Source organism: Arabidopsis thaliana, chromosome 3 (assembly GCF_000001735.4).
Source record: "Arabidopsis thaliana chromosome 3, partial sequence".
NCBI lineage: Eukaryota > Viridiplantae > Streptophyta > Magnoliopsida > Brassicales > Brassicaceae > Arabidopsis > Arabidopsis thaliana.
In genome coordinates this window covers 23,426,556-23,450,433 of record NC_003074.8, presented here as the reverse complement: position 1 = coordinate 23,450,433, position 23,878 = coordinate 23,426,556, and the positions used below count along the sequence as shown (strand labels likewise).

Here is a 23,878-nt window from a genome sequence, read left to right as displayed (position 1 = left end):
CCAGCAACAAGTGTCTTTAGTTTAATACTAATTATTTAATGCTAGTGGTGGAGGATACGACGACACGCGATAAGAGTCAAAGATTGGACTAGCAACGAAAATGACGTAAACACCCACGTTCTCTGGTCTTTGGGAGATGGCAGATGATGTAAATAAGCGAGTAAAGGGAGGGCAAAGGGAAATGGTGCTTTTCCCACTCAGTTTGACTTGTAATATTCCTTTTCGTCTTCCTCCTCCTTGCTTGCTCCTTCCTCGTTGCGTGATTCCTTGGTATATAAAAAAGGCAGCTGAATCTGCAAGTTAGGGTTCTTCCGACATGAATCTTGCCCCAATCTTCAGGTACTCTCTTCTATTTTGTTTCCCTTCTCCTCTTGTGCGTTTTGCTGCAATTTCCGATCCTCATAAACCCTAGCTTTCTGACGCATATTCAGCAACTAAAACGATGAAGAGACTAAGATCCAGCGACGACCTTGATTTCTGTAATGATAAGAATGTTGACGGAGAACCTCCCAACTCGGACCGTCCGGCCTCTTCCTCCCACCGGGGCTTCTTCTCGGGCAACAACCGTGACCGCGGGGAAGATGCTGCCGGCTTCTCCAGGGCTTTTTCCCGTAGGCGATCCAATCGTGACTTGGATAATCATCGGCCAGATGCCCGGTACCATCGATCTGAGAGCGCCTGTTTCTCAAGGAGGGCTTTTCCAAAGGGATTTCGTTCTGAGAGGGAGAGGCCCAATAGGGATGCTAGTGTCTCTTCCTGGAGGAGGTTTGGTGGTCCTGGTAATGACTTTGGCGTTGATGACCGAGATAGGAGATTAAGGGACGCTGAGAGGGATAGGAGTCTCAAATCCCCTTCTTGGTCCAGAGACTCGCCTAACGAGCTTTCCAAATTCAAACCACTCGATTCCAGAAATTCTCGCTCCAGATCCAAATCTCTAGCTTCTCCGACATGGTCCAAAGATTCCGGGAGTGAGCAATCCAAAAGTGTTGGAAATGTTGTCAAGAAAAGCGAGGAGGAAGTGCAGGGTAAGAGCAGTACAACCAGTAGCGAGATGGAGGAAGGAGAGCTGGAGCCAGAGCCCCAACCAGAGACTGCCTCAGGCCTTGCTCATCAAACCAAACATGACTGTAAACTGCCTTCCTGCTCTGCTGATGATCATAAGAACGCAAGGATTGATAGAAGCTTCCAGGAAATTGGAAAAAGCGCTCAACTTGATGCCAACACTGAGAGTAACAGGGAACTCAGTCATGTGGGTGGTAATAGGGAAATGGAAACGACAGATAGCATGACCGATAAGAAAAGTGTTGAAGACGCGGAAAATGTGCCTGAGCATGCGACTGAGTCCATGCATGTTTCTCAAAACAACGTGAATGATACTTCTACAGCTTTGGCTATTGAACACGATCATAGAGATGGCACAATCACTGCTAGTGCCAATAAGATTACAGATACGGTTGACGAGAAAGGTGACAAAGATGAGGATTATAAGGAGAACCTTCATGGAGTGAAGTTGGAAGAAACTCTTTATCCAGATGTTCCTGAACGGTTGGAAGAGCTTAAGGAAGTGAAGGGTAATGATGGTGATGCCAACAAAGCGGAAGTTGAAGGCCCGGAATGTGTTGAGGAAAATGCTCTAGCTAATAGAACGCCTGCAGAATACATTAGCAGTGTATCGGATAGCTCCGTCCACAAATGCAAGGATAAAGGCAAAAATTCTGATGTCCCTCTTACACATTTAGTTGGAAATGCTCTCTTTTCTGAAAGCAAGACTGAGGATCTTCATGACAAGGATAAAGATGAAAAAGATGACAACTTCGGAGGACCGAGTATCAGAGGGTTTGAACTGTTCTCTAGTTCTCCGGTTAGGAGAGCAAAAAAAACTGAGCAGTCAGGTGTCAATAAGCACAAGGATGAGAAGTTGTTGTTGGAGCCACTGGATCTGTCACTTAGCCTACCAGATGTATTGTTGCCGATTGGTGGCCAGGATACTAATCAGCTGGGGTCACCAGTCCGTTCTGGAAGTGTTCGGTCTTTGACAGACACGTTTTGTACCAATTCTGATGGCTTTACAATGTCTATGTCCTTTTCAGGTTCCCGTTCGTTCAATCATAATCCAAGCTGTTCGCTGAGTCACAATATTGGAGACAATGAGCAGTCAGTTCATAGCCGACCTATATTTCAGGGTATAGATTGGCAGGCACTGTCTCATAATGATTCAAAGTACAATGAGAATACAGTCTATCAAAGACTGATGGAAAATGGAAATGGTTCAGTTCAACCTCGAGCAATGAAAGGCAATTTAATTTCGGGTCAAGCTGATGAAGAGCATCTTAGATTGCCCGATGGGAGCTCTAAGGCAGCAAATATACTTGAGAAACAATTGAGTTTCCAGAAAAGTGTTGATGTTAGATCAGCATGTCCAAGAACGGGCTCTCTTGAAAATGGTTCAAAGTTTACTGTTGAGAAGAAAACGGCCAAGGACTTTTACAGTGGTAGTAATTCGTGGATAACTGGGCTGGAAGCCGGTGGGCATGATTTTGTTGAGACCGTCATCAGATACATTCTCTCCGATTCGATGCCTGTAATGACCAAGAGATTTCATGAAATGCCCACTCGAAACATCACTAGCCTGAAGGAAAACATTCGGCAGATGATGCTGAACATGGATAAGAATGTACAACTTGGTGCTTTTCAAGATGCTTTGCAGAACAGGACTGATATAACACTGGAATTGCTTACAAAATCTCATCGCGCTCAGTTGGAGATCTTGGTCGCACTGAAATCTGGGCGTTCTGATTTCCTTCTTTTGGACAACAGCATCTCGTCTTCCCATTTAGCTGAGATTTTCATGAACATGAGATGCAAAAATCTTTCTTGTAGGGTTCTGTTGCCTGTGGACGAATGCGATTGCAGGGTTTGTTCAAGGAAGGATGGATTTTGTAGTGCTTGCATGTGTCTTGTGTGCTCAAATTTTGATATGGCATCCAACACCTGTAGCTGGGTTGGGTGTGATGTGTGCCTACACTGGTGCCACACAGATTGTGGGATAAAAGAGTCTTACATCCGGAATGGGATCAATGCTTCTGGTGCTCCAGGAATGACCGAGATGCAATTTCACTGTGTTGCCTGTAACCATCCCTCAGAGATGTTTGGCTTTGTCAAAGAAGTGTTTCTGAATTTTGCAAGGGAATGGAAATTTGAGCGCTTTTGCAAGGAACTGGAGTATGTCAATAAAATATTTTCATCAAGCAAAGACTCTAGAGGGAAACAGCTGAGACAAGCTGCTGATGCGATGCTGGCAAGTTTGAAAAGTAAATTGATAGGCCTTCCTGAAGCTTGCAATCGCATATTGGGTTTCATTTCAGGTGCGCGAAATTGTATAAATTGTGAGCTTTATCTGGGTATCAAATATGGCTTTATTAGTCTGTTTTAGTATAGATGATCACACAGTGAACACATGTTGGTTAAATTCTTGTGATATATGTGCCATAGATATTCCTTGTAACAATCTGTCGATACTTTGCCTGTTGATTGCAGACTGTGATTCCTCCACTCCTGCTGAAACTAGTGCACCGTTCATATACGAACAGCCAAAACCCAGGCATGAGAGGGGAAGCCCTAGTCAGGACACGGCGTGGCTGAGATCGGTGTGCTCAGATAACCCGCATAATCAGCTGAAAAGGTCAGCGAGCGTAGCTGATGCATTCCACAGAGAGAGGCAAGTTGAAATATGTGCAGTGGAGATGGAGTTGGAAAGGGGTTCACCAAAGGAACCTCGTTTCGAAGAGCTAGAGAGCATTGTGAGAATGAAGCAAGCAGAGGCAGAAATGTTCCAAGGGCGGGCCGATGATGCACGAAGAGAAGCAGAGGGACTGAAACGAATAGCAATAGCGAAGAAGGAGAAGATAGAAGAAGAGTACAATCGGAGAATGGGGAAGTTGAGTATGGAGGATGCACAGGAGAGAAGGAGGAGGAGGTACGAGGAGTTAGAGGCAATGCAGAGAGGGCAGAGAGAGTTTTATGAAATGAAGATGAGAATGGAGGAAGAGATGAGAGGGCTTCTCACCAAAATGGAAATGACGAAGCAGAGTCTGGCCTTGTAATATTTGTAGTAGTAAATCACATGTAATGTACACAGAAACCTCCTCCTCGTATGTAACCTAAAGATCAATGTAAGGTCTTTTCTTTTAGAGAGTACTAAAGAGTTCTGCGTCCTGACATGTACAGCCCCTTGCCAAATTTTAATAGGCAATAGTAAATAAATAACGACAAGAAGCAAATGGCCATCAAAGTGATACAAAGCAGTGAGGCGTGAAAAGATTACTAACAGACTAGACTTGGTGTTTCTCTTCTCTGTCTACACTGGCATTGCCCGTCTCCCAAAAGGACCCCATTTACAAATGGCGTTGTCGATTAGTTCGCAGTGGGAGGCTTGAAGTCTATCATCTCTCTTATGTTCAACTTGATGGAAGGCCCCATTGACGAGCATATGTGAGCGCTTTTCCAGTACACTCCTTTAGCTCCCTTTGGCTTGTTTGTCTCCACCGATTTCTGCATTTCATCATTTACTTTTCCCTCTTCATTTTTTTTTGTATTTTAAACCACAGAAATACGTAATAAGAATGGAGAATTAGCCTACCACTGCTGCAAGGAAGTTTATGAGAAGGTCTTCCTCTGTAAAATTAACTTTCCCAAATGGAATGTGAACAATCCCAGTTTTGTCTGCTCTGAATTCAACTTTCCCCTTCTTGAACTCTTCAATAGCCTGAGAGATTTATGCATCTTTAAGCCATGACTACCAGAATCAGGAAAAGATGTTGCAGAGTAGGCTTACCTGGGGAATGTTCGCTGTGACTGTACCAGCCTTGGGATTTGGCATGAGCCCCCGTGGTCCAAGAATCTTTCCCAGGCCAGCAACCTAAGCGCCAAGTTCAAGAATGTTAGAAAATAGATCACGAGTTACAAGTATCTCATGCCACCTTATTTGCCAAGCATGACGGTTTCATATGCTGTAACAAGTAGAACATTATATCATCAACACATACCTTGACCATCATATCCGGGGATGCAATCAGCTTGTCAAACTCCATGAAGCCTCCTTTAATCTGTTCGATTAAATCATCACTGCCCACAATATCTGCCCCTGCACTTTTGGCTTCATCAACCTTCTCACCTGGAAGTTCAGCATGGAAATGGTGCAAGCCAAAGATTTAGAAAGAATAAGCCACATGATACACAAGAACTCCATCCAATCAATATATAAATAAAAAGTCAATCGCACCAAACAATGTTGCATCTAGAGAAGTACTGACTGACTGACTGATACCGTAAACATTATCTCTGTCCTAAGTCCTAACAGTGAATTTGGTGACTGAAATGGTAAAGCATAATCTCTGTCCTAAGTCCTAGCAGTGAATTTGGTGGGGCAATATACCTTGTGCAAGAACAGCGACTATAACAGTCTGGCCAGTTCCCTTAGGCAGGCTCACCTATACAAAAAGACAATGCATTGAGATTAAAAAATGTTGTGGAATGAAGCAGCACAAGATAGAGTGTATATCCAGCAAAAGGCAAAGCAGACCGTTGCACGCAGCTGCTGGTCATTGTACTTAGGATCGATGTTGAGACGGAAATGGGCTTCAACAGACTCAACAAACCTTGTGTTGGCAGTTTGTTTAAGCAAAGAGATAGCAGTGTTGACATCATACTCCTTTTTGGTTTCCCTTAGCTTTTGGATTTCCAAAAACCTCTTAGACCTTGTCTGTCAATGGGTAAGCAAACAAAGTGATGATTCACGAGTAAAGGAAGCGAAATTGAAGTAGGTAAAGCACATACTCTATCTCTCTTGAGAACCAAAGCGGCTTTTCCTTTCTTAGGCTTGGGCGGATCAAGGACGGCGGTGGCGGTCTGCTCCAGGTCCTCCTCCGTGTCGAGGTCAGCCTCAGCGGCCACGGCGGAGACAATAAACTTGTGGTTGGAAGCTCTGTCAATAGCAGCACATCTCCGGTCCCTGGAACCCCCAAGGAGAAGAAGCGGGAAGCTCAAGTGGTTGGGTCTGGAGCTGGCAAAAGAGAAAAGAGATGGAGTAGGGGTAAGGTCCTGGGAACGAGTGGATGCGGCGGCGTATGCTAGCATGAGAGAGGAGTGAGTAGCGCAAGCAGCCATTGTTGGAGCTCTCTTTCTTTCTGGGTACAAAGAAGAAGAAGAAGAGTGCGAGTCTCCCTAATCCACTCCACGCCCAAGGGGATAACAACACCCCCTATTCTTTCTAAGCTATTATTCTCTGCGTGGCGGGCACCTTAGCTACCGTGTTCCTAGTGACACGTGTCTTCTTATGGACCATTAGATCTTTTAACAACCCACACGCGTATCCTCGTGACCTCTTCTCCTTCTCCTTCTTCTTCTTCCTTCTCTTTTCTCAAAAATCAGATTTCGAGTTTCTTCTTTCCCGCCCGTAAGAGAAACCCTACTCTGACTCTCCACTCCATTTGAGAGGTAAGTTCCGATTCCTTTTCTCTCAGCTTCAAATTTCCTGTGCTACTATTTCCCCAATTTCATTCATCTTCTGCTGACTCATTTTGGGTGTTTCACTGTAGACTGAGCTCGTTCCGATAAGGAGAGGAGATGTCTAACGTAACCGTCTGTGCGCGATTCAGGCCGCGAAGCTCTAAAGAGATGCGCGATCCCAGCAGAGATGGTGTCTGTGCTCGACCCATCGACGCTGAAACCTTCGTTTTCCAAGTTTGTCTACTCGACGCCGTGTGCTTGATTAATATTGTCTCTCTCTCTCTGTCTCTCAAACTCTATCTAGCGTTTTTACTTGCGTGTAGGATGACAAGGAAGATGAATTTACATTTAGCCTCGATAGAGTTTTTTATGAGGACTCTACCCAAGCTGCGGTTTATGAGTTTCTGGCTCTCCCCATCATGAGAGGTACTAATTGATTCCTTGATCTTCTCTTCTGGATTTTAGATCTAAACATTTGAGCACCAATCTTATGATTTTACAATGTAATCAACATTTTTGGTTTTGGTTTCCTCCTACCTTTGTCTTTTGCATCTTTTACCTTTGTACTACTACTACTACTTTCAGACGCTGTAAATGGTATAAACGGAACAATCATCACTTATGGACAGGTTTGTTCTTCTCCTGATCTCTTTTATCTGGAAATGCTTTCAATGTCTTTTTCTTAATTTGGCAGATTTTGATCTCAATTTGATCGTTTCATGTTATACTATGCAGACAGGGGCTGGGAAGACTTATTCCATGGAGGTCACCTAACTCATCTTGATACCTCTTCCTGTAGCACAAGGACCATTCCTTCTTCTGGCTCATTTTGGTTTTCTTCGATTGATTCAGGGACCAGGCATCCAGGACTGTGATGAGCACAATAAAGGACTTCTTCCAAGAGTGGTCCATGGGATGTTTGAGCAAATCAGCTCTTCCAATGATATTGCAAGATACACTGTTAAATTGTCTATGGTACTGACTTAAATGCACTTGCTATAAGTCTCCTTTCAAGCTCTCCTGTATAGACATCTTACGTGTCTTTTGTCTCCTCTAGGTTGAGATCTACATGGAGAAAGTCAGGTATTGTGTATGTAATTCCCTCTGATTTCTTCTAGGGTATATAGCTTATCGATAAATTCATATATCTCTCAGGGACCTGTTGGACTTATCAAAAGCAAACATACAGATCAAGGAGAACAAAACACAAGGAATACTCTTGTCAGGCGTTACAGAGGCTAGCTTCATTGTCTTATATCTTCTATTTGCTAGTGTTGAGAAAAATCTTTACTGGGTAGGCAAGTTTTAATCATTCGTTGCTTCAGGTGCCTGTATCAGATTCGGTGGAGGCATTACAACATCTATGCGTAAGATAGCAGCTACCCTAAGTTTCTTAATTGCCTTATACGGCCTTCTTCTTTCTTATTTCTGATGCCAATTGCCATTTCAGACCGGTTTAGCTAACCGCGCAGTTGGGGAAACCCGTATCCTCTTAGCTTTTACAGCACTTACTTGTTCAATGTTTCCCCATTTAGTCGATAGTGAGATTATGATTATGCTACTCCGAGTTGACTGAAAGGTTAAAACTGATTGAGAGTCATCTTGAAGAATGTTTCCAGTTTAACAATGAATGACAGAAATGAATATGTCCAGCAGTAGAAGCCACTGCGCCTACTTGTTCACAATCCAGCAGGATTCAGTTAAAGATAAAAGGTAACGATTTTTTACAATTAATCAGAAAAAAGTGATGCTGTAGTGGTGGAGCTTATATACATATCTGGCATGTGAACAGGGTAAAAACAGGAAAACTGATTCTTGTCGACCTGGCTGGCTCAGAGAAAGCAGACAAAACTGGAGCAGAAGGTAGGGTTCTTGAAGAAGCGAAGACGATCAATAAATCGCTCTCAGCCTTGGGGAACGTGATAAACGCTCTCACTAGTGGGCCATCTAGCAAAGGGAATCACATACCATATCGTGACTCCAAGCTTACTCGCATCTTACAGGATGCCCTGGTTAGTATATCTTCTCAGGTTGATTTTATTTTATAATTTTCTAGCTTGTTCTCAATTCTATTGTGGTCTCTCATGCCACAGGGTGGAAATTCTCGAATGGCGCTGCTTTGCTGTTGCTCACCAAGCACTTTAAATGCATCTGAGACGCTCTCAACTCTCAGGTTTGGCATGAGGTATGCATCTCAGAGCACAGTAACGGTTTCTTGCTCCATGTGTTACGTTATTGAACGTGTTTAAGAGAGATGTTTGCTTCCATTTACTGTACAGGGCAAAACACATAAAAGCATCACCACGTGCTAGTGAAGTGAAATCTGCGAAGGCACAGGAGGAACCCTCCTCGGTTACCAAAGATGAAAAATGTGGGAGGATCCTAGAAAAGGTTAAGACTCTACGTCAGCCATTTCCTCATTCTCTCTAATATTCAGAAAACGGGATGTAGAAGATACATTTGCATTATTGTTATTTTATACAGATGAAAGAGAGGATGAGCAACGAAGACATCAAAATGCTAGAAGATGTGTTTATACAGGAAGGGATCATTTTCAGCCTAGATTCGATGGCTGAAGTGGAAACCGTATACGAAGATATTGTATCAAAAACTATACAATCCTTACAGCAGGCTGTTGATGAACTCCAACAGAAAGTCAAAAAGGTAAACTAGTGTATGTATAATTAGAGAGTGAGGGTGGGCATGGTCAATGATGCAAGCTGTCCTGTTATTTCCTCTTTGCAGTTAGAAGCAGAAAACATAGGTATTCAGGAACAAGCATTGCGCAATCACGAACCTGGTTCGGTCGGAAAGATGTCAAGGTTCATCAGTTCTTGGTATGCATCGTTCTTTACGTCCTAAAGATGATAAAATGAATATACTATCTTGGTAATGTAGAAGATGTGGACAAGTAGATGGTAAAGAGATAAGTTTCTCTTTTTAGGTCGTGAGAGCAAAACAGATATTAACATTCAAAGGTATGTAATGAAATAGTAGATAAAAAATGGATGGGAGGATGAATAAAAGCTAATTAAGAGAGAAATTACAATCTCAGATAGAATATTTAGTAACGAGAGGTGTCAGGGAGAGGAGTGTCATTGAGGAAGTGAATGAAGAGTGAAAGAGAGCGCTTTGGCTGGAAGCTGGGAACTTGATGACCAGCCCCTCTCACTGTGGCAAATGTCAATTTCCCTTTGTACTCCTCTGTGTATCCACCCACCTCACCCCCTAGGTACCATGGATGCCAGGCCGTTTTGGCCGTTAGATTCATCTTCTTGAGGGAGTATTTGGTGGACGTCACTGGAATTCTCCCGTCTGTGTCTCCGCTGAACACCCAGACGCGGACGCCCTGACCCATCAGCTCCTTGATGAGAGGAATCACTGTGGTAGGACTGTCGTTCCACTTCTTTATCACACTGCTGCACGGCTGCCACTCGTAAGGCAGCTTCGTAGCGTTTGCGTGCAGGGCCGCTTGGACTTCAGGTCTGTTCAGGTAGGCCTGCACGTAATGGTCACTGCAGGGGTCAAACTCCCTTATTGTGGTTCCTCGCTTGGGCCTGCGAGTGAGCGTGGAGTTGAGGCACAAGGGAGCGTATATGTTGTAGATGTCGAGGTAATATGTATCCATGTCTATTTGGTCGGACACCACCGCGCACTCCTCAGTCATTACACTCGCAGACTCCGTCTTGAGATCGCAGTTGCTCTTGAGTCTAGCCAAAGAATCTTCGGAGATCAAAGCATGACTCTCGAAAAAGTCGTACATACCCATCAAGTCGGTCTCGTCGTTGATCACCGCATTTCCTATCAGAATGCCCTTGAGATTGAAGAAGCTCCGGTGATGGAGAAGGATAGTATGGGCAAGTTGCGGAACATAGTGGCCGGCATAGCTCTCACCGGCGATGTACAAGTCCCTGCCTTTGTACTCCGGGAACCTCTCCAGCCAGTTAACCAGGAAGATGTAGTTATCAGCTGCGGTATTCCTGTCCCCGTGCTTCTCCAGGTCCGACGTCGTGTTGGTGTACGAGAACCCCACTCCCGCCGGCGATTCTAAGAACAAGACATTCGCAGCTGCACCACCACCACCCGTTTGATAATTTTTTAATCACAAGAATCGTTTACCATTAATTTATTTTTGTTATTTAATAAAAAAGAAAAACGATAGGTACCATTGTTCCATGCATATCGGTTTCTAAAAAGCGTTTTGCCGTCGCTGTGTACTCTGAACGGCCCAAGCTCTTGTAATGCTCCATACGCCAGTGACGAGCATCCCGGTCCTGTTAATTATTTCCAACACACTTTATGCATATGTATGTATTATTAGTCACCCATATTTCTGTAATCAAATTCTCGATTTTGTGACAGCTAATTCACTGATGAGCTTACTATTAACGTCTCTGGTGAATTTGAATATATGTTGTACATTGCATTTTATTTTTATGTACATACATAATATAGAAATCAGTATATAATATATAGATAGATACGTAGTGGCTGGCTAAATAATTGACCAGTAGAGCTGTGCAACAAACAAAGCACGCCGAGAAATCCTCAGCATGTGCCATTTTTGAAAAAAGGCAAATCATTTTTCTTTTTCTTTTCTCAGTTGAGTTTTCGATTGGGGTTGTGGATCTTTTCCCTATTATTCACTACTATTGTTGCGCAAATAATAATTAGTTCCGATAATTTGATTTAAAAATTATAAAAGAAAAAGAAAATTAGCAGACCTATAAGGCATAAATATGGTATGGTCCTCACAATTATTAAATTCTGAAAATCATATAGCATATGATAGATTAATAAGCACTGAGAAAAAGACAGCCTCGATCGATCAAACTAACATTCTTGTTCATCTTTGTACTCAGATATAAGATGTACAGATATAAACCCATAATGCAGTGCCCCTAACTAAAGATGCAAACCAAAATAAAAGAAATATATATACGTATGCGTGTGGACAGTGGAAACGTACCGCCGTTGAGCCAGAGAAGCAGAGGAGAAGAATCTTTAGACTTAGAGGCTTCCACGAAATAGTAGAAAAAGGAACGCCCGGCGGATTCGTTGACGGTAACATAGCCGCCGTACTGATCGAAACTAACGGGAGGCTGTCCGGGCAATCTCCGTATCAGATCTCTCTTTCTTAGCCCCTCCTGATTAGCAGCACTCCGCAGCGAAGACGGTTTCAAATCCTTAACCGCCTTGAAATGGCTTGTGTCCATGGTGGACGAACCACCAACCCCTCGCTTAGACAGGTAAAGACGGCTCAGGGCGTGCACTTGGCTGCTGCATTCGATTCGAGACACCACCACACACAGTAACACCAACACCGATGCGATTACAGAGTAGGAGTAGCCCTGTCCTTTCCTCATTCTCTTATGTCTATGAATTATAGCGTGGGAGGGAAACAATAGAAGGTTTTGGTTTTGGTTTTGGTTTTGAAGAAGAGACAGTTAAATGAAGAAACGAGTGTGTGGGTTTGCATCTTTAAACAACTTCTTCTTTTTTGTGGGTCAAAACCTCCAACCATACGAATGATTGTTCCTTTTTTTTTTTTTTTTTTTTTTGACAACTATTGTTTTTGTTTTTCATTTTTAAAGTAGTACAATTATTTTGATAACAGATTCAGATTAAAGATTAATTTATTTATTTTATTTTTCGGGCCTCAATCAATATATATATATATATATATATGTTTCATGTAAGAAAAGGTTGTGTGTCTATGGGTGTGAAGTGAACTTACTAAATTAAATTAGTAATCTTCGAATGTATATGGCCTTCGATTATTATTAGTCGTTTGGGAGAGAAAAACGAAACACCTTGATAGCAACTTATAACTTATAAGTAGAATGATGCAATGATTATTGGTTTTTAATAATTATTTCTCTTTTTTTTCCCAAAACAAAAGTTAAAGAAGCATAAAATGCATTACCCTGATAAAAATGTACAAGTGGAATTCTAAGAATCTGAAGAAAAAAAAGAGCGAGGAGAGAAGATGTCAACGTCTCTGAGTGATCATGTTATGCCATGTGGTGTGTGAGTCGATGCTGCAATCCTGATTTTCACACTTGATATCATTCCATCTTTTGTTTCTTCGTAATACATTTAACTGCAAACAAATATTAGCTTATTTTCTACCATTGTTTAATACGAATTCTATAAATCTGGAACAGAAAAAATGTAAGACAATGATATGAGCCGAACATGGGACTTTCGTGTACTAGTAGCCCCACTGGCCAGATCCGATGTTTCAGCACATTCCTTCCCAGTTTATTATTCATAACAATCTCATTGACCACTTAAATAAATAATTTCAAATTTGATGATAAAAATTTCACGTGTTTTTGAAAACACATTATTGGGCCCAATTGTTGCGATTCAAAGTTGGGTAATGAGATTTATCCAGCATATTGTTCCAAGGCCCAAATAAGATGGGTCATAGGCCTCAGAGATTAGTTGACGTGTCATGTTTAGAATGGCTCTCAGAACCTTAGGGGAGTGTCCGAGATTACCCTTACTCTTTTGAGTTGAAAGTACAGTTTCGCCCCTGTCGAAATAAGAAAATAAAAAACATTCTAATCAAATCTATAATGGTGAAGTAACTCCTCTCCTCCTTTGTTCTCCAGATCCCAATTTACAAGAATTCAACTTCACACACCCTAAAAATTAAATCCCAATCTCCGATTCCAATATGGCTTGCATCAAGGGGGTGGGCCGATCCGCCTCCGTTGCCCTGGCTCCCGATGCTCCTTACATGGCCGCCGGAACCATGGCCGGAGCCGTCGATCTCTCCTTTAGCTCTTCCGCCAATCTCGAGATCTTTAAGCTCGACTTTCAGTCTGACGATCGCGACTTGCCTCTCGTCGGGGAAATCCCCAGCTCCGAGCGGTTCAATAGACTCGCCTGGGGAAGAAACGGATCTGGATCCGAGGAATTCGCCCTTGGTCTTATTGCCGGCGGCCTTGTCGACGGAAATATAGATCTATGGAATCCTCTTTCTTTGATCGGGTGCGTTTCCTTTCCTCGCCTTGCTTTGCTGCTATTGAATCGCCATTTTCACTCTGTTTTTTTTTATAATCCGCATTAATAGAGTTATGTATGTGGTATCCAATTTTCATCTGAACGAGTCTAACTCGAACAACTGTCACAATTTTCAGTTCCCAGCCCAGCGAAAATGCACTCGTTGGCCATCTTTCAGTTCACAAAGGCCCTGTGAGTTGTGTCTCTCTGCATTATTTTGTTGCTTAACGCTGTTTTGTTTTTATCACTCCTCATTTTCATGTGTGCGTGCTTCTTTTTTTCTTAGGTTCGTGGTCTTGAGTTTAATGCTATCAGCTCAAATCTACTTGCTTCTGGGGCTGATGATGGTGAAATTTGCATTTGGGACTTATTAAAGCCTTCAGAGCCTTCTCATTTTCCACTGCTCAAGGTATACCACCACTTCTTACTAGTCAACAACCTTGGTTTTTGTATTACCTTTTACTCTCATTATTGCTTTGGTATAAACCCATGAGTAACTTTATGCGAGGGTCTTTTGCAGGGTAGTGGTTCTGCTACGCAAGGTGAAATCTCCTTTATATCGTGGAATAGAAAAGTTCAACAGATATTAGCTTCTACCTCATACAATGGGACTACTGGTGAGACTTAGGGGTTTCTCTCTCTTTCTCTATCTACTTGACTACTACTTCACTTCTGTCTACTATATTTCTGCTTCTGCTCATCAGTCTTTATTTTCATTTTCTTTTCCCCCAGTAATTTGGGACTTGAGGAAGCAGAAGCCTATAATTAAGTAAGTATTCAATTTATTAAGTGATATTATTGAGGCTCTCGAAAAACTTGTTGTCAAATCCTTGATCTCGCCATTATCATTCAACAGCTTTGCAGATTCAGTTCGACGCCGGTGCTCTGTTTTACAGTGGAACCCTAACGTTACTACTCAGATAATGGTTGCATCAGATGACGACAGTTCACCTACTTTGAAGGTAAGGAATCATTTAACGCGTTGCTTCATATAGTTCAATTTTGGTTCTTTTAGTGATGTAAGGTATCTGCAATCAGCTCTGGGACATGAGGAATATAATGTCACCTGTGCGCGAGTTTACTGGACACCAAAGAGGTATTTTCAAATCATTGATATCAAAATGCTTTTCTCAGTGCTTCTCTCTAGCTTGGTATCATTTTCTATGGTTGGTAAGTGGACAGCCTTGTAGATCAGACGTCTTAGTCTTTAACCCACTCATATTTTGGTGCCTTTATATTATAGTCCTGTTGTCTTCATTCTTGGTGTTACACCTTGGTGAAGTGTAGTGGTGATACTTCTTATCTGTCAGGGGTAATTGCAATGGAGTGGTGCCCAAGTGACAGCTCATATCTTCTCACCTGTGCTAAGGACAACCGAACGATTTGCTGGGATACAAATACAGCAGAGGTAGTGTGAAGGAATCAATAAAAGATACAGATTTGCTGGGTCCGTGAATTAGTTAACTATTTTCCATTTTGACTGAGTTTGATCCAACCATAACAGATTGTGGCTGAGTTACCTGCTGGCAACAATTGGAATTTTGATGTTCATTGGTACCCAAAGATACCTGGAGTTATATCAGCATCTTCATTTGATGGGAAAATTGGCATCTACAATATCGAGGTACCTTAGTAGTTTGCCCTTCAGTAATTGTAAATTATTTTGTTCTATATGAATGAATGTAAATAATGTATGAGGCATAACAAATAATGAACTTTTGAATCCAGCCCTATCGACTGTTCTCCTTCATCATTTTAGGTTTCAGGTCCCCAGTTAACATACCACTGGAAATCAAATGTTTTAGAGTTTAATCTTATACACTTTGTAGTTGAGATTTACCTTATTAGCAAGACCTGTTGAACTGTAGATCTCCCTTCTCCCCTCCTAGAATGGATTAAAAAAACGTATTCAACGCTTTGGTGCAGGGTTGCAGTCGCTATGGTGTTGAAGAGAATAATTTTGGTACTGGTAATTCCATTTACCCAATCTGAACCGTTTGTTTACCGTTGATTACTTCTATCATTTTTATGCTGGAAGATGAAAAGCTTCAGGACCAACATTACTTCTTATATTCCTCTCTATGCAGCTCCTTTAAAAGCACCAAAATGGTATAAGCGCCCGGTTGGTGCATCTTTTGGATTTGGGGGAAAGCTTGTATCGTGTCACGCAAGGGCCCCTGCAAAGGGTACTTCGAGCATTCTATCCGAGGTAGGTATCTATGTACATATATTTATTTATCCGGTTATACCCCTTTTGTCGTCAATTCTAATTTGACTTAGTGTCATGTTTAGGTTTTTTTGCACAGCCTGGTAACAGAACAGAGTTTGGTGAGTCGAACTTCTGAATTTGAAGCTGCAATAGAAAATGGAGATATGACTTCTCTAAGGGGTTTGTGCGAGAAGAAATCTGAAGAGACTGAGTATGCCATCCTTGTGATTGAAAATGTTGATATTCGCCCTTATAAAAACTCATGAGATAACTCAGTTTGGACCATTTTATTCCACTGATTTCGCAGATCCGAAGAGGAGAAAGAGACATGGGGCTTGCTGAAAATCATGTTCGAAGAGGAAGGAACTTCAAGGACAAAGTTGATCAGCCATCTTGGCTTTACTTTGCCTGTTGCGGAAAAGGATCAGGCAGTAGATGGGCTCTCATCAGATCTCAATGGCATTAGATTAGAGGATACTGCGGCAGATGCACTGGATCTTGACGACAGTAACGAGGCAGCTGCATTTGCGATGGATAATGGAGAAGACTTCTTTAACAACTTTCCTGCTAAACCGGATACACCTGTATCTACATCTGCCAAAGATTTTATGCCTTCTGACACAGATTTTTCTACCAAAGGAGAAGAAACGCAAGAAATGCAAGAAGAAGAGGAAGAAAGTTCTGACCCAGTTTTTGATAATGCCATCCAGCGAGCGTTGATTGTTGGAGATTACAAGGAGGCGGTGGATCAGTGTATAACTGCAAATAAGATGGCCGATGCTTTAGTTATTGCTCATGTTGGTGGTACAGCGTTGTGGGAGAGTACTCGTGAGAAATATTTGAAGACGAGCAGTGCGCCATACATGAAGGTATATGTATATTCTTTCCCAACTTGATATGTAGGTAAGTGCCATCTACACCCCTGTTTGTGGTTGCAAAATCTGTAAACTACTGTATGTTTATCTATTTCAGGTTGTTTCTGCGATGGTGAACAATGATCTCAGGAGCCTTATCTATACAAGGTCACATAAGTTCTGGAAAGAGACTCTTGCTCTCCTCTGTACTGTAAGTTTCTCCGACTGAGGGAAAAATACTTAGAAAAGAAAGGAAATTTACTAATTGATATTGTCTATCAATGCACTCCAATAATCATAAAGGAAATGGAATCTGCTTTTTCGTGTCTTACTCAGCGAAAACATTTTCTGCTATCACTTTTAACTCTTTTCAACAATATAATGTGATGTTATCTCCGTGCACTCGTGAACCAAGATGAACAACTTGTCAGCTACGCTATTCTGCTCACTAGAAAACTTCTTTGTAATGAATGCTGATCTTATATTCATTGGCAAACAGTTTGCACAAGGAGAACAATGGACAACCCTGTGTGATGCCCTTGCCTCGAAGTTGATGGCTGCTGGTAACACTTTGGCTGCAGTTCTCTGCTACATTTGCGCAGGCAATGTTGACAGAACAGTAGAAATTTGGTCGAGGAGCCTTGCAAATGAGCGGGATGGAAGATCTTATGCTGAGCTTCTTCAAGTGTGTATCACTTTCTATGTTTCGCGCATAAATTTTGCTGGGCTTCTCCGCTCATATTTTTCTGCCCTTATCTTATAATAGGATCTTATGGAGAAGACTCTTGTCCTTGCTTTGGCAACTGGCAACAAAAAGTTCAGCGCATCTCTGTGTAAACTCTTTGAGAGTTATGCTGAGATACTGGCCAGCCAAGGGCTTCTTACAACGGCAATGAAGTACTTGAAAGTTCTGGATTCTGGTGGCTTGTCACCTGAACTTTCAATATTACGTGATCGTATTTCTCTATCTGCAGAACCTGGTGCGTATGCAGTTGTGTTTTTGATTAATATTTAAGAGAGTTTTGATGATAAATTTAGCTTAACATTTTATACGCAGAGACTAACACTACAGCTTCAGGAAACACTCAGCCTCAAAGCACCATGCCATATAATCAGGTATTTGAGTTCTGCAAATCGTTTTATATTTTACTTAGAATCCATGTAGCTTTCACGGATAACATACTTAGTCTTTACTCTTCTATGGCTTAGGAGCCAACTCAGGCGCAACCAAACGTTCTTGCTAACCCATATGATAATCAGTATCAGCAACCGTACACTGATTCTTATTATGTCCCTCAAGTTTCACATCCACCCATGCAGCAACCAACCATGTTTATGCCACACCAAGCTCAGCCAGCTCCGCAGGTTTCTAAAGTTTTGGTTTTGTTGCATTTTCTTTTCTTATTCTTCCTTGCACCATCATGCATTAATGACCATCCTTATCTAGCAGTTCTCAGATGTCTAGATCAGGAAAGTGTCCGTTTCTTTATGTTTTTGTCTAAGGGATTGGTCAAGCTTTTGAGATATGATGACATCTGAAATATGTATGTGGTGCTCAAATGCATAGTCTCTTCGTTTGTGTGATTTTTTTAGTCAGAATAGTAGATGGATTATAATAGGTATGTGGTTCTTTGACCTAAAACAAAACTCCCCAAAACTGAACATTTTCAGCCTCTAAACCCATGTCCTAGAGAAACGGATAATCTAGACCTTTACTTTTATTCACTGCTGTAGAATCTATATCCTAGAGAGGTCGTGAGAAAATTTTGTCGTGGGAAAGTGTTTTGTTTGCTATGTACAGGTTTCTTGGGCCAACTTGTTGACTATAGTGTGTTTATGCAGCCATCTTTTACTCCAGCTCCTACAAGCAATGCTCAGCCATCCATGAGAACTACATTTGTTCCTTCAACTCCCCCTGCACTGAAGAATGCAGATCAATATCAGCAGCCAACCATGAGTTCTCATTCATTCACGGTATGAGAAATTTTGCCTCCAGTGTGTTTGATGTTACCCGCAGTTTTAGTTTAATGAAGCTAACTTCTAAATTTTCATCAGGGACCATCTAACAATGCATACCCTGTTCCCCCGGGTCCTGGTCAATATGCACCTTCTGGCCCTTCACAACTTGGGCAATATCCTAACCCTAAGATGCCCCAAGTTGTTGCTCCAGCAGCTGGACCCATAGGATTTACGCCCATGGCAACTCCAGGAGTTGCTCCAAGATCTGTGCAACCAGCAAGTCCTCCAACACAGCAGGCAGCTGCACAGGCAGCCCCTGCGCCTGCAACTCCGCCACCAACTGTTCAGACTGCAGATACTTCCAACGTTCCAGGTATCGTACGACGTTTCATTAGCACCTTATCTCTGTTTTGTTTCTGAGTAAAGTCATATAATGATCACCTCTTGTAAACTGATCCAGCCCACCAGAAACCTGTGATAGCAACGTTGACAAGGCTTTTCAATGAGACATCGGAAGCACTGGGAGGCGCACGTGCGAATACTACTAAGAAGCGTGAGATAGAAGACAACTCGAGAAAATTAGGTGCTCTGTTTGTGAAACTCAACAGCGGAGACATCTCCAAGAATGCTGCGGACAAACTCGCACAGCTATGCCAAGCTCTGGACAACAATGACTTCAGCACAGCCCTTCAAATACAGGTAAGCTAGTAAATTGATCTCTTCTGGGTTCCTTGTAGATGATTTCGTGTTTAATAATCAGTTTTATTGACCTCAAAAACAAACAAACAGGTACTTCTGACTACCAGCGAATGGGACGAATGCAACTTCTGGCTGGCAACACTAAAGCGGATGATGGTCAAGGCCAGGCAAAATGTGCGGTGATTATTTATTTTCTGGGTTCATGGATTTTTTTTTTTATAAATCTTAAGGAGGGACGTGTGTATCAAACTCCTTTTGCTTTCTTAATTTTGGTCTTTTTAAAACGCCGTTGCTGCTCTAATCTTCTTTTTTTTTTTTTTTTGTCATTTATGAACCTCATCTGCTACTTCCAGTTACTCTTTTGTTTAGATAGTATAGAGATCATCAGATTGCTGAAACATTCTCATGTTTTTGGATGTTACTTTACCGGACAAGTTTGTTCGTCTTTCTTTCTACGAATTTTGTTAGATTTTTACGCTCTTTGTTTTTCTTGTCATATTTGAAACATGGATTAAGCAAAAAGTAGCATTTATAAAATATTGTTGAGCAACAACTAAATATTCCGCCAGAATCTCTTACTAATAAAAGGGAGACACGGGTAGCGGGAGTATCCTAGAACGCGTTGAGCAAACTTTTAAAAGAAACGTGCCAGTCACCATCATGGCCTTTTTGAGGTCGATCTCGGCCATGGTGCAGATTCCATGTAGGAGGAAGAAAGACATCATCCCCCACGACTACGAGGGCCTCATCCTTCGAATGTACATTAGGACAATAAGGAAAGGAGTATTGAAGAAACTGGATGTAAAAGATGATGGTACGAAAGCGACATGACAAATCAATGTGGTTGCAGCAGGCCTTGTCGATGAAAATATAAAACCTTTGGGTTGTATAAAACAGGCCCATATAGCGAGAGAATGTAGGCCCATATAATAGAGAATGTATGTTTATGGACCCAAAAACGTTACCACCAAATTACTTGACGTAGAGAGATCCGTTGCTTAAAAAAGTATGACTTATGTGCGAGAGTCTGAGAGAGACAGAGACATAAAGGCATTGATTGGAACGTCGTTGACTGAGAACACACATTGTGTTGTGATGACTGATGACTTGAAATTCGAAAAAGTTAGTTAAGTGGGGAGAGAGAGAAAGAGAGCTCAACCTCAATTGTGGGTTTTGAAACCCAATGTAACTAACCTACTAATAAGAGTTGCTGCAGTGCAATCCAATGCATGTGTGAGATCACTGGCGCGTGAGAATCACACTGACCCAATCGCTACGTGTGGATTTTGTGTGTAAATGGAGATGTCAGAGAGGGTTGAAAGGAAGAGAACGTGCAAATGCAATAATACGATTTCTTCTGACTACTACTTTTGATTTACAAAAGAAAAAGGAGTATTTACATATATTGAGGGTGCGGGCCGTATAACTAACTCTTATCGACGTCATTATTTTTAACATTCATCATTTGCAGCTTTATGTTTTTATCAATTTAACCAAGTGTTTTGAAAATAATAAAAATTGATCCTTGAGTGTATATATATGATAATAAAAGAAAACTTTACTGCGATAAGACTTGACTATTGGACCCATATACATGTATCTTTATAACTTTTGAGTAATTCTTTTATTTTTTAAAAAGGAGAAGCATTTTTAACACCAAAGCTTTATTACCTCTGGGAGTATATTATGAAACGACAGGTCAAATCAAATAATCAAACTCTACTTGCAAATAAAAGTTTGAAAATCAGAAACACACATTCTGTAATCTGGTTGAATACTTGAATGCTGAAAAAAAAAGAAAAAGAATAACACATTATACTTGATAAGAGATGATGATAAAATATATACTAGAATCATATGGGTACAAAAATACATGAGAGAGAGAGAGTGTGTGTGTGTGTTTTGTTGTGAATTTGATTGCAAAAATCCAAAGTTTGACGCTTTGACCCACTCACTTGGGAGTTGGAGCCCAGAAGACACAACAGTCACTCCACTCTTCTTTAACTCTTTTTTTTATTTAATTTCCCCACACCACACGACTCACGAGGGAAGTGGCAACTTTGATTTTTGCAAGCAGAGGAGGAAGAAGAAGAAGTAGAAAGAAGCTTAGGTATGGAGTGGAGTGGTACACTGGTACTAGAGTGATGATGGTGGTAAGGTAGTTGAGAAAGAAAGCCTTTTTAGCTTTGCTAAAGTCCAAGACAAGAAACCAAACATCTTTTTGTACACAAGACAAGACAACAATAGCAGTGTTTCTTTTTCCTGCCAAAGAAAGATTAAGCGAGAGAGAGAGAGACAAGGTCTCATCGAGCAAAGAGTGTGTTTCCATGGATGTGTACGAAGCAACTAGGATCGTGCTCTCTAGAATCCAGAACTTAGACCCAGCTAATGCTTCCAAGATCATAGGTCTTCTCCTCCTTCAGGATCACGGTGAGAAGGAGATGATAAGGTTAGCTTTCGGGCCTCAGAATCTCCTTCATTCTGTCATAGCCAAGGCCAAAAAGGACCTCGAAGAGCGGCTTTCTTTCTTGACTCCGAGAACCGCCGAAGATTTTGAGTCCGATTTAGGGTTCGGATGGGGTCACCGCAAAGAGGTGCTTAGGTCCAACTCTGTTCCGCCGAGACTTGCCAATCAGTTCACCGGTTATCCATTCTCCCCCAAAGGTGTCAACTTGCAACAGAGTGAAGCCCAAAGGTTGGAGCTTTTCTTTTTCTTTATTTTTTTCCTTCATCTGTATGGACGGGTATTCTGAAACTTTGGTTGGTAAAATGTGTAGCAGAGCTGCTGCTTTGATGATGGGCGATGACTTGCACAAATTGGGAATATGGAGGCCAGAGAGGATCGACCTCTCGGCCACGGCCTGCCCGGCGTCTAGACAGATCTATCTGACTTTCCCGGCTGACAGTATCTTCAGGGAAGAAGATGTTTCCGACTACTTCAGGTATTACTCTTGTTTGGAACCCATTCATTCTTCTTGTTGGATGTTGTCTACTTAAAGCAATGGTGGTGCAGTACGTTTGGGCCAGTTCAGGACGTGAGGATACCTTACCAGCAGAAGAGGATGTTTGGGTTCGTGACCTTCATGTACCCAGAGACTGTGAAGAGCATTCTGGCCAAAGGGAACCCTCACTTTGTGTGTCATTCCAGGGTTCTTGTTAAGCCTTACAAGGAGAAAGGCAAAGTCCCAGACAAGTACAGGTACTTTGGCTTTTCCTCCTTGAGCTGCTCCTGATTCCTCATCTCTTTACGACGCTTTGATTCCTCTGCTGCAGGACTAAGCCATCCAGGGACATTATGGATTTCCAGCTTGGTATAAAGCTCTCTCTCTCTCTCTTTTATTTCCCTTGGTATTGAATACTGATTTCTCTGTGTATAGGGGGGAGGGCTTTTCATGAAGATCTGCTGTGGAAAAGGAGGTTTGAAGAACGAGCTCTTGAGCTGCAGAGCACAAGGCTGATGAATCTGCAGCTTCTCGACGTCGAGAAACAGTTTCAACTCAATTTCGACCAAACACTACTTGTTTCTCCACGACTAGGTTCGGTTTTGGTCCGAGTAAGTGATTTATGCTTGTCTGAAATGTGTAATAACCTGATCGCTCTCTGCTGGCAGTTTCAAACAATCAGAGAGTGTGCACAAAAGAGAATGATGAGGATACAATCAAACTTCCAGAGAGGTATCCCCAGTTTGATAATCGTTCATTTTGTGAGCTTGAAGAAGATCTGAGTATTTTTTGTCTTTTTGTTTGCCGTTGTTCAGCTTGGAGGATGATAGGCTGGTGGATAGCCCAATTGTATCACCGAAACACCATTTTCTCGAGTGTGGGGTAGCTGCAGAAACAAAGGGTTCAGGCTTGTCGTCGCCATCTTTTGATCAGGATGAGTCTAGTACAGGTACATTGAAAGAGCCTCTCAAGTCCTTGAAGTGCCAAATGCCGAGGTTATCAATGATGGGGATAACACAGGGCAGCAGCGGACCAACAACGTGTCGCGTTGGGATCTAAACCCATTCAAAACAGCTAACCAGTGGTAGGTAGGTAGTCTGATGAGAGGAGTAAATTTGGTTATAGTGTGATATGGATATGGAAGAGATTTGTATCGCAATGTAAAAAAGTCATTTGGCATGTCATTGCAGGAAGAGAAGATTAACCAAAAAAAAGGAAAAAAGGTGAAGAGCAATTAGGGAGACGTGGATGTAAGATAGATAGAGAAGAAGATGGGGGGAAGGTTGGTTGTTGTACCATTCATTAAACAAGAGTGTTAGTAAATGAGTCCCGTGAATGTTATGCAATGGACCACTCCCCACAGGTGACCTTAATATTAATTAATCATATATAAAAAAAGCACAAGAAGAGATTGATTATTCACCAGAAAAAGAAAGGTTGGTTTGTCTATTTTTTTGTTTGTATTCAATCACTATATATTTATCTAAGTTAAGTTGTAAATACTTTGAGGGAACATCATATCTATTACCTCAAGAGTCTAGTAGTTAATTGTTACAAGATAGCGAAATTTTCACTTGTGAAGATCATTAATAGCTATAATTGAAAGCCATCATTTGCTTGCTTTGTCCATAGGAGTAAGTAACAAAGAAAAGTTAACGGCTTGGAATCTTTAGTAGTTAGTGTCTGTCGTTTTG

General features: G+C 41.8%; 6 protein-coding genes and 3 long non-coding RNA genes across 21 annotated transcripts; 6 read left to right on the top strand and 3 right to left on the bottom strand.

Annotated features, from left to right (window-relative positions):
• Window positions 1-149: 149 nt before the first annotated feature.
• TTA2 (fibronectin type III domain protein (DUF1423)) lies at window positions 150-4,204 on the top strand (the record flags this gene model as incomplete). 3 transcript variants are annotated; one of them, NM_180412.2, is made up of 4 exons in its annotated part: window positions 239-339; window positions 432-680; window positions 1,204-3,365; window positions 3,538-4,204. In NM_180412.2, exons 3-4 carry the CDS (start codon window positions 1,268-1,270, stop codon window positions 4,101-4,103), a joined length of 2,664 nt encoding a protein of 887 aa, NP_850743.1. In that variant the 5' UTR covers window positions 239-339; window positions 432-680; window positions 1,204-1,267. The 3 variants fall into 3 exon arrangements, with proteins under 3 accessions (NP_191909.1, NP_001326078.1, NP_850743.1); NM_116215.4 differs by having other exon boundaries at window positions 150-339; window positions 432-3,365; window positions 3,538-4,198; NM_001340219.1 differs by having other exon boundaries at window positions 201-3,365; window positions 3,538-4,103.
• Window positions 2,375-2,614, bottom strand: AT3G09995. Its single transcript, NR_141582.1, has one exon. It is a non-coding gene; the product is annotated as an other RNA (long non-coding RNA).
• EMB3126 (Ribosomal protein L1p/L10e family) lies at window positions 4,079-6,231 on the bottom strand. 2 transcript variants are annotated; one of them, NM_116214.3, is made up of 7 exons: window positions 5,836-6,231; window positions 5,582-5,761; window positions 5,435-5,489; window positions 5,046-5,173; window positions 4,835-4,918; window positions 4,640-4,765; window positions 4,079-4,551 (listed from the first exon to the last, which is right to left on the bottom strand). In NM_116214.3, exons 1-7 carry the CDS (start codon window positions 6,163-6,165, stop codon window positions 4,414-4,416), a joined length of 1,041 nt encoding a protein of 346 aa, NP_191908.1. In that variant the 5' UTR covers window positions 6,166-6,231; the 3' UTR covers window positions 4,079-4,413. The 2 variants fall into 2 exon arrangements, with proteins under 2 accessions (NP_191908.1, NP_974486.1); NM_202757.2 differs by having other exon boundaries at window positions 4,640-4,755.
• AT3G09985 lies at window positions 5,153-5,455 on the top strand. The gene has a single exon (NR_141581.1). It is a non-coding gene; the product is annotated as an other RNA (long non-coding RNA).
• Window positions 6,232-6,345: 114 nt separating the features above from the next.
• On the top strand, window positions 6,346-9,547 carry AT3G63480 (ATP binding microtubule motor family protein). Of its 2 annotated transcripts, none has more exons than NM_180411.3 (16): window positions 6,346-6,495; window positions 6,597-6,741; window positions 6,831-6,933; window positions 7,093-7,136; window positions 7,243-7,272; window positions 7,360-7,482; window positions 7,565-7,590; window positions 7,663-7,744; window positions 7,833-7,874; window positions 7,958-7,991; window positions 8,145-8,220; window positions 8,300-8,519; window positions 8,601-8,692; window positions 8,787-8,898; window positions 8,992-9,171; window positions 9,253-9,547. In NM_180411.3, exons 2-16 carry the CDS (start codon window positions 6,625-6,627, stop codon window positions 9,367-9,369), a joined length of 1,398 nt encoding a protein of 465 aa, NP_850742.1. In that variant the 5' UTR covers window positions 6,346-6,495; window positions 6,597-6,624; the 3' UTR covers window positions 9,370-9,547. The 2 variants fall into 2 exon arrangements, with proteins under 2 accessions (NP_850742.1, NP_567148.1); NM_116213.3 differs by having other exon boundaries at window positions 6,428-6,495; window positions 7,663-7,756.
• On the bottom strand, window positions 9,374-12,038 carry scpl40 (serine carboxypeptidase-like 40). The gene is made up of 3 exons (NM_116212.3): window positions 11,477-12,038; window positions 10,674-10,781; window positions 9,374-10,575 (listed from the first exon to the last, which is right to left on the bottom strand). Exons 1-3 carry the CDS (start codon window positions 11,871-11,873, stop codon window positions 9,572-9,574), a joined length of 1,509 nt encoding a protein of 502 aa, NP_191906.1. The 5' UTR covers window positions 11,874-12,038; the 3' UTR covers window positions 9,374-9,571.
• On the top strand, window positions 10,065-10,526 carry AT3G09965. Its single transcript, NR_141580.1, has one exon. It is a non-coding gene; the product is annotated as an other RNA (long non-coding RNA).
• Window positions 12,039-13,059: 1,021 nt separating the features above from the next.
• AT3G63460 (transducin family protein / WD-40 repeat family protein) lies at window positions 13,060-19,811 on the top strand. Of its 3 annotated transcripts, none has more exons than NM_001203242.1 (22): window positions 13,060-13,509; window positions 13,659-13,713; window positions 13,808-13,930; window positions 14,042-14,138; window positions 14,254-14,290; window positions 14,378-14,483; window positions 14,560-14,617; window positions 14,832-14,929; window positions 15,026-15,145; window positions 15,448-15,490; window positions 15,609-15,730; window positions 15,844-15,941; window positions 16,038-16,599; window positions 16,703-16,795; window positions 17,084-17,269; window positions 17,351-17,564; window positions 17,642-17,700; window positions 17,794-17,949; window positions 18,427-18,558; window positions 18,640-18,916; window positions 19,004-19,242; window positions 19,333-19,792. In NM_001203242.1, exons 1-22 carry the CDS (start codon window positions 13,193-13,195, stop codon window positions 19,423-19,425), a joined length of 3,285 nt encoding a protein of 1,094 aa, NP_001190171.1. In that variant the 5' UTR covers window positions 13,060-13,192; the 3' UTR covers window positions 19,426-19,792. The 3 variants fall into 3 exon arrangements, with proteins under 3 accessions (NP_001190171.1, NP_851024.1, NP_191905.3); NM_180693.2 differs by having other exon boundaries at window positions 13,067-13,509; window positions 15,814-15,941; window positions 19,333-19,811; NM_116211.3 differs by having other exon boundaries at window positions 13,090-13,509; window positions 15,448-15,484; window positions 15,814-15,941; window positions 19,333-19,790.
• A 1,266-nt stretch (window positions 19,812-21,077) lies between these two features.
• AT3G63450 (RNA-binding (RRM/RBD/RNP motifs) family protein) lies at window positions 21,078-23,878 on the top strand (the record flags this gene model as incomplete). 7 transcript variants are annotated; one of them, NM_001203241.2, is made up of 8 exons in its annotated part: window positions 21,078-21,937; window positions 22,023-22,184; window positions 22,256-22,441; window positions 22,516-22,553; window positions 22,620-22,778; window positions 22,853-22,916; window positions 23,000-23,272; window positions 23,375-23,521. In NM_001203241.2, 7 exons carry the CDS (start codon window positions 21,570-21,572, stop codon window positions 23,241-23,243), a joined length of 1,221 nt encoding a protein of 406 aa, NP_001190170.1. In that variant the 3' UTR covers window positions 23,244-23,272; window positions 23,375-23,521. The 7 variants fall into 7 exon arrangements, with proteins under 7 accessions (NP_001190170.1, NP_191904.2, NP_001327793.1 ...); NM_116210.4 differs by having other exon boundaries at window positions 21,121-21,937; window positions 22,256-22,435; window positions 23,000-23,268; window positions 23,375-23,685; NM_001340215.1 differs by having other exon boundaries at window positions 21,203-21,937; window positions 23,354-23,878.

Bases quoted from the DNA above. Each gene is read 5' to 3' on its own strand.
- EMB3126 (NM_116214.3), bottom strand. From the start codon at position 6,165: ATGGCTGCTTGCGCTACTCACTCCTCTCTCATGCTAGCATACGCCGCC. The intron at 5,490-5,581 runs GTCTGCTTTGCC...CTTTTTGTATAG, and splicing joins ACCAGCAGCTGCGTGCAACG to GTGAGCCTGCCTAAGGGAAC. The intron at 5,174-5,434 runs GTATATTGCCCC...CTGAACTTCCAG, and splicing joins AGTCGCTGTTCTTGCACAAG to GTGAGAAGGTTGATGAAGCC.
- AT3G63480 (NM_116213.3), top strand. From the start codon at position 6,625: ATGTCTAACGTAACCGTCTGTGCGCGATTCAGGCCGCGAAGCTCTAAA. The intron at 7,757-7,832 runs GTCTTATATCTT...TCGTTGCTTCAG, and splicing joins TTACAGAGGCTAGCTTCATT to GTGCCTGTATCAGATTCGGT. The intron at 7,875-7,957 runs GTAAGATAGCAG...TTGCCATTTCAG, and splicing joins AGGCATTACAACATCTATGC to ACCGGTTTAGCTAACCGCGC.
- scpl40 (NM_116212.3), bottom strand. From the start codon at position 11,873: ATGAGGAAAGGACAGGGCTACTCCTACTCTGTAATCGCATCGGTGTTG. The intron at 10,782-11,476 runs GTACGTTTCCAC...AATAATTAACAG, and splicing joins GCTTCTCTGGCTCAACGGCG to GACCGGGATGCTCGTCACTG. The intron at 10,576-10,673 runs GTACCTATCGTT...GTGGTGGTGCAG, and splicing joins CCGATATGCATGGAACAATG to CTGCGAATGTCTTGTTCTTA.
- AT3G63460 (NM_180693.2), top strand. From the start codon at position 13,193: ATGGCTTGCATCAAGGGGGTGGGCCGATCCGCCTCCGTTGCCCTGGCT. The intron at 13,714-13,807 runs GTGAGTTGTGTC...TTTTTTTCTTAG, and splicing joins TTTCAGTTCACAAAGGCCCT to GTTCGTGGTCTTGAGTTTAA. The intron at 15,942-16,037 runs GTATGCCATCCT...CTGATTTCGCAG, and splicing joins AAGAAATCTGAAGAGACTGA to ATCCGAAGAGGAGAAAGAGA.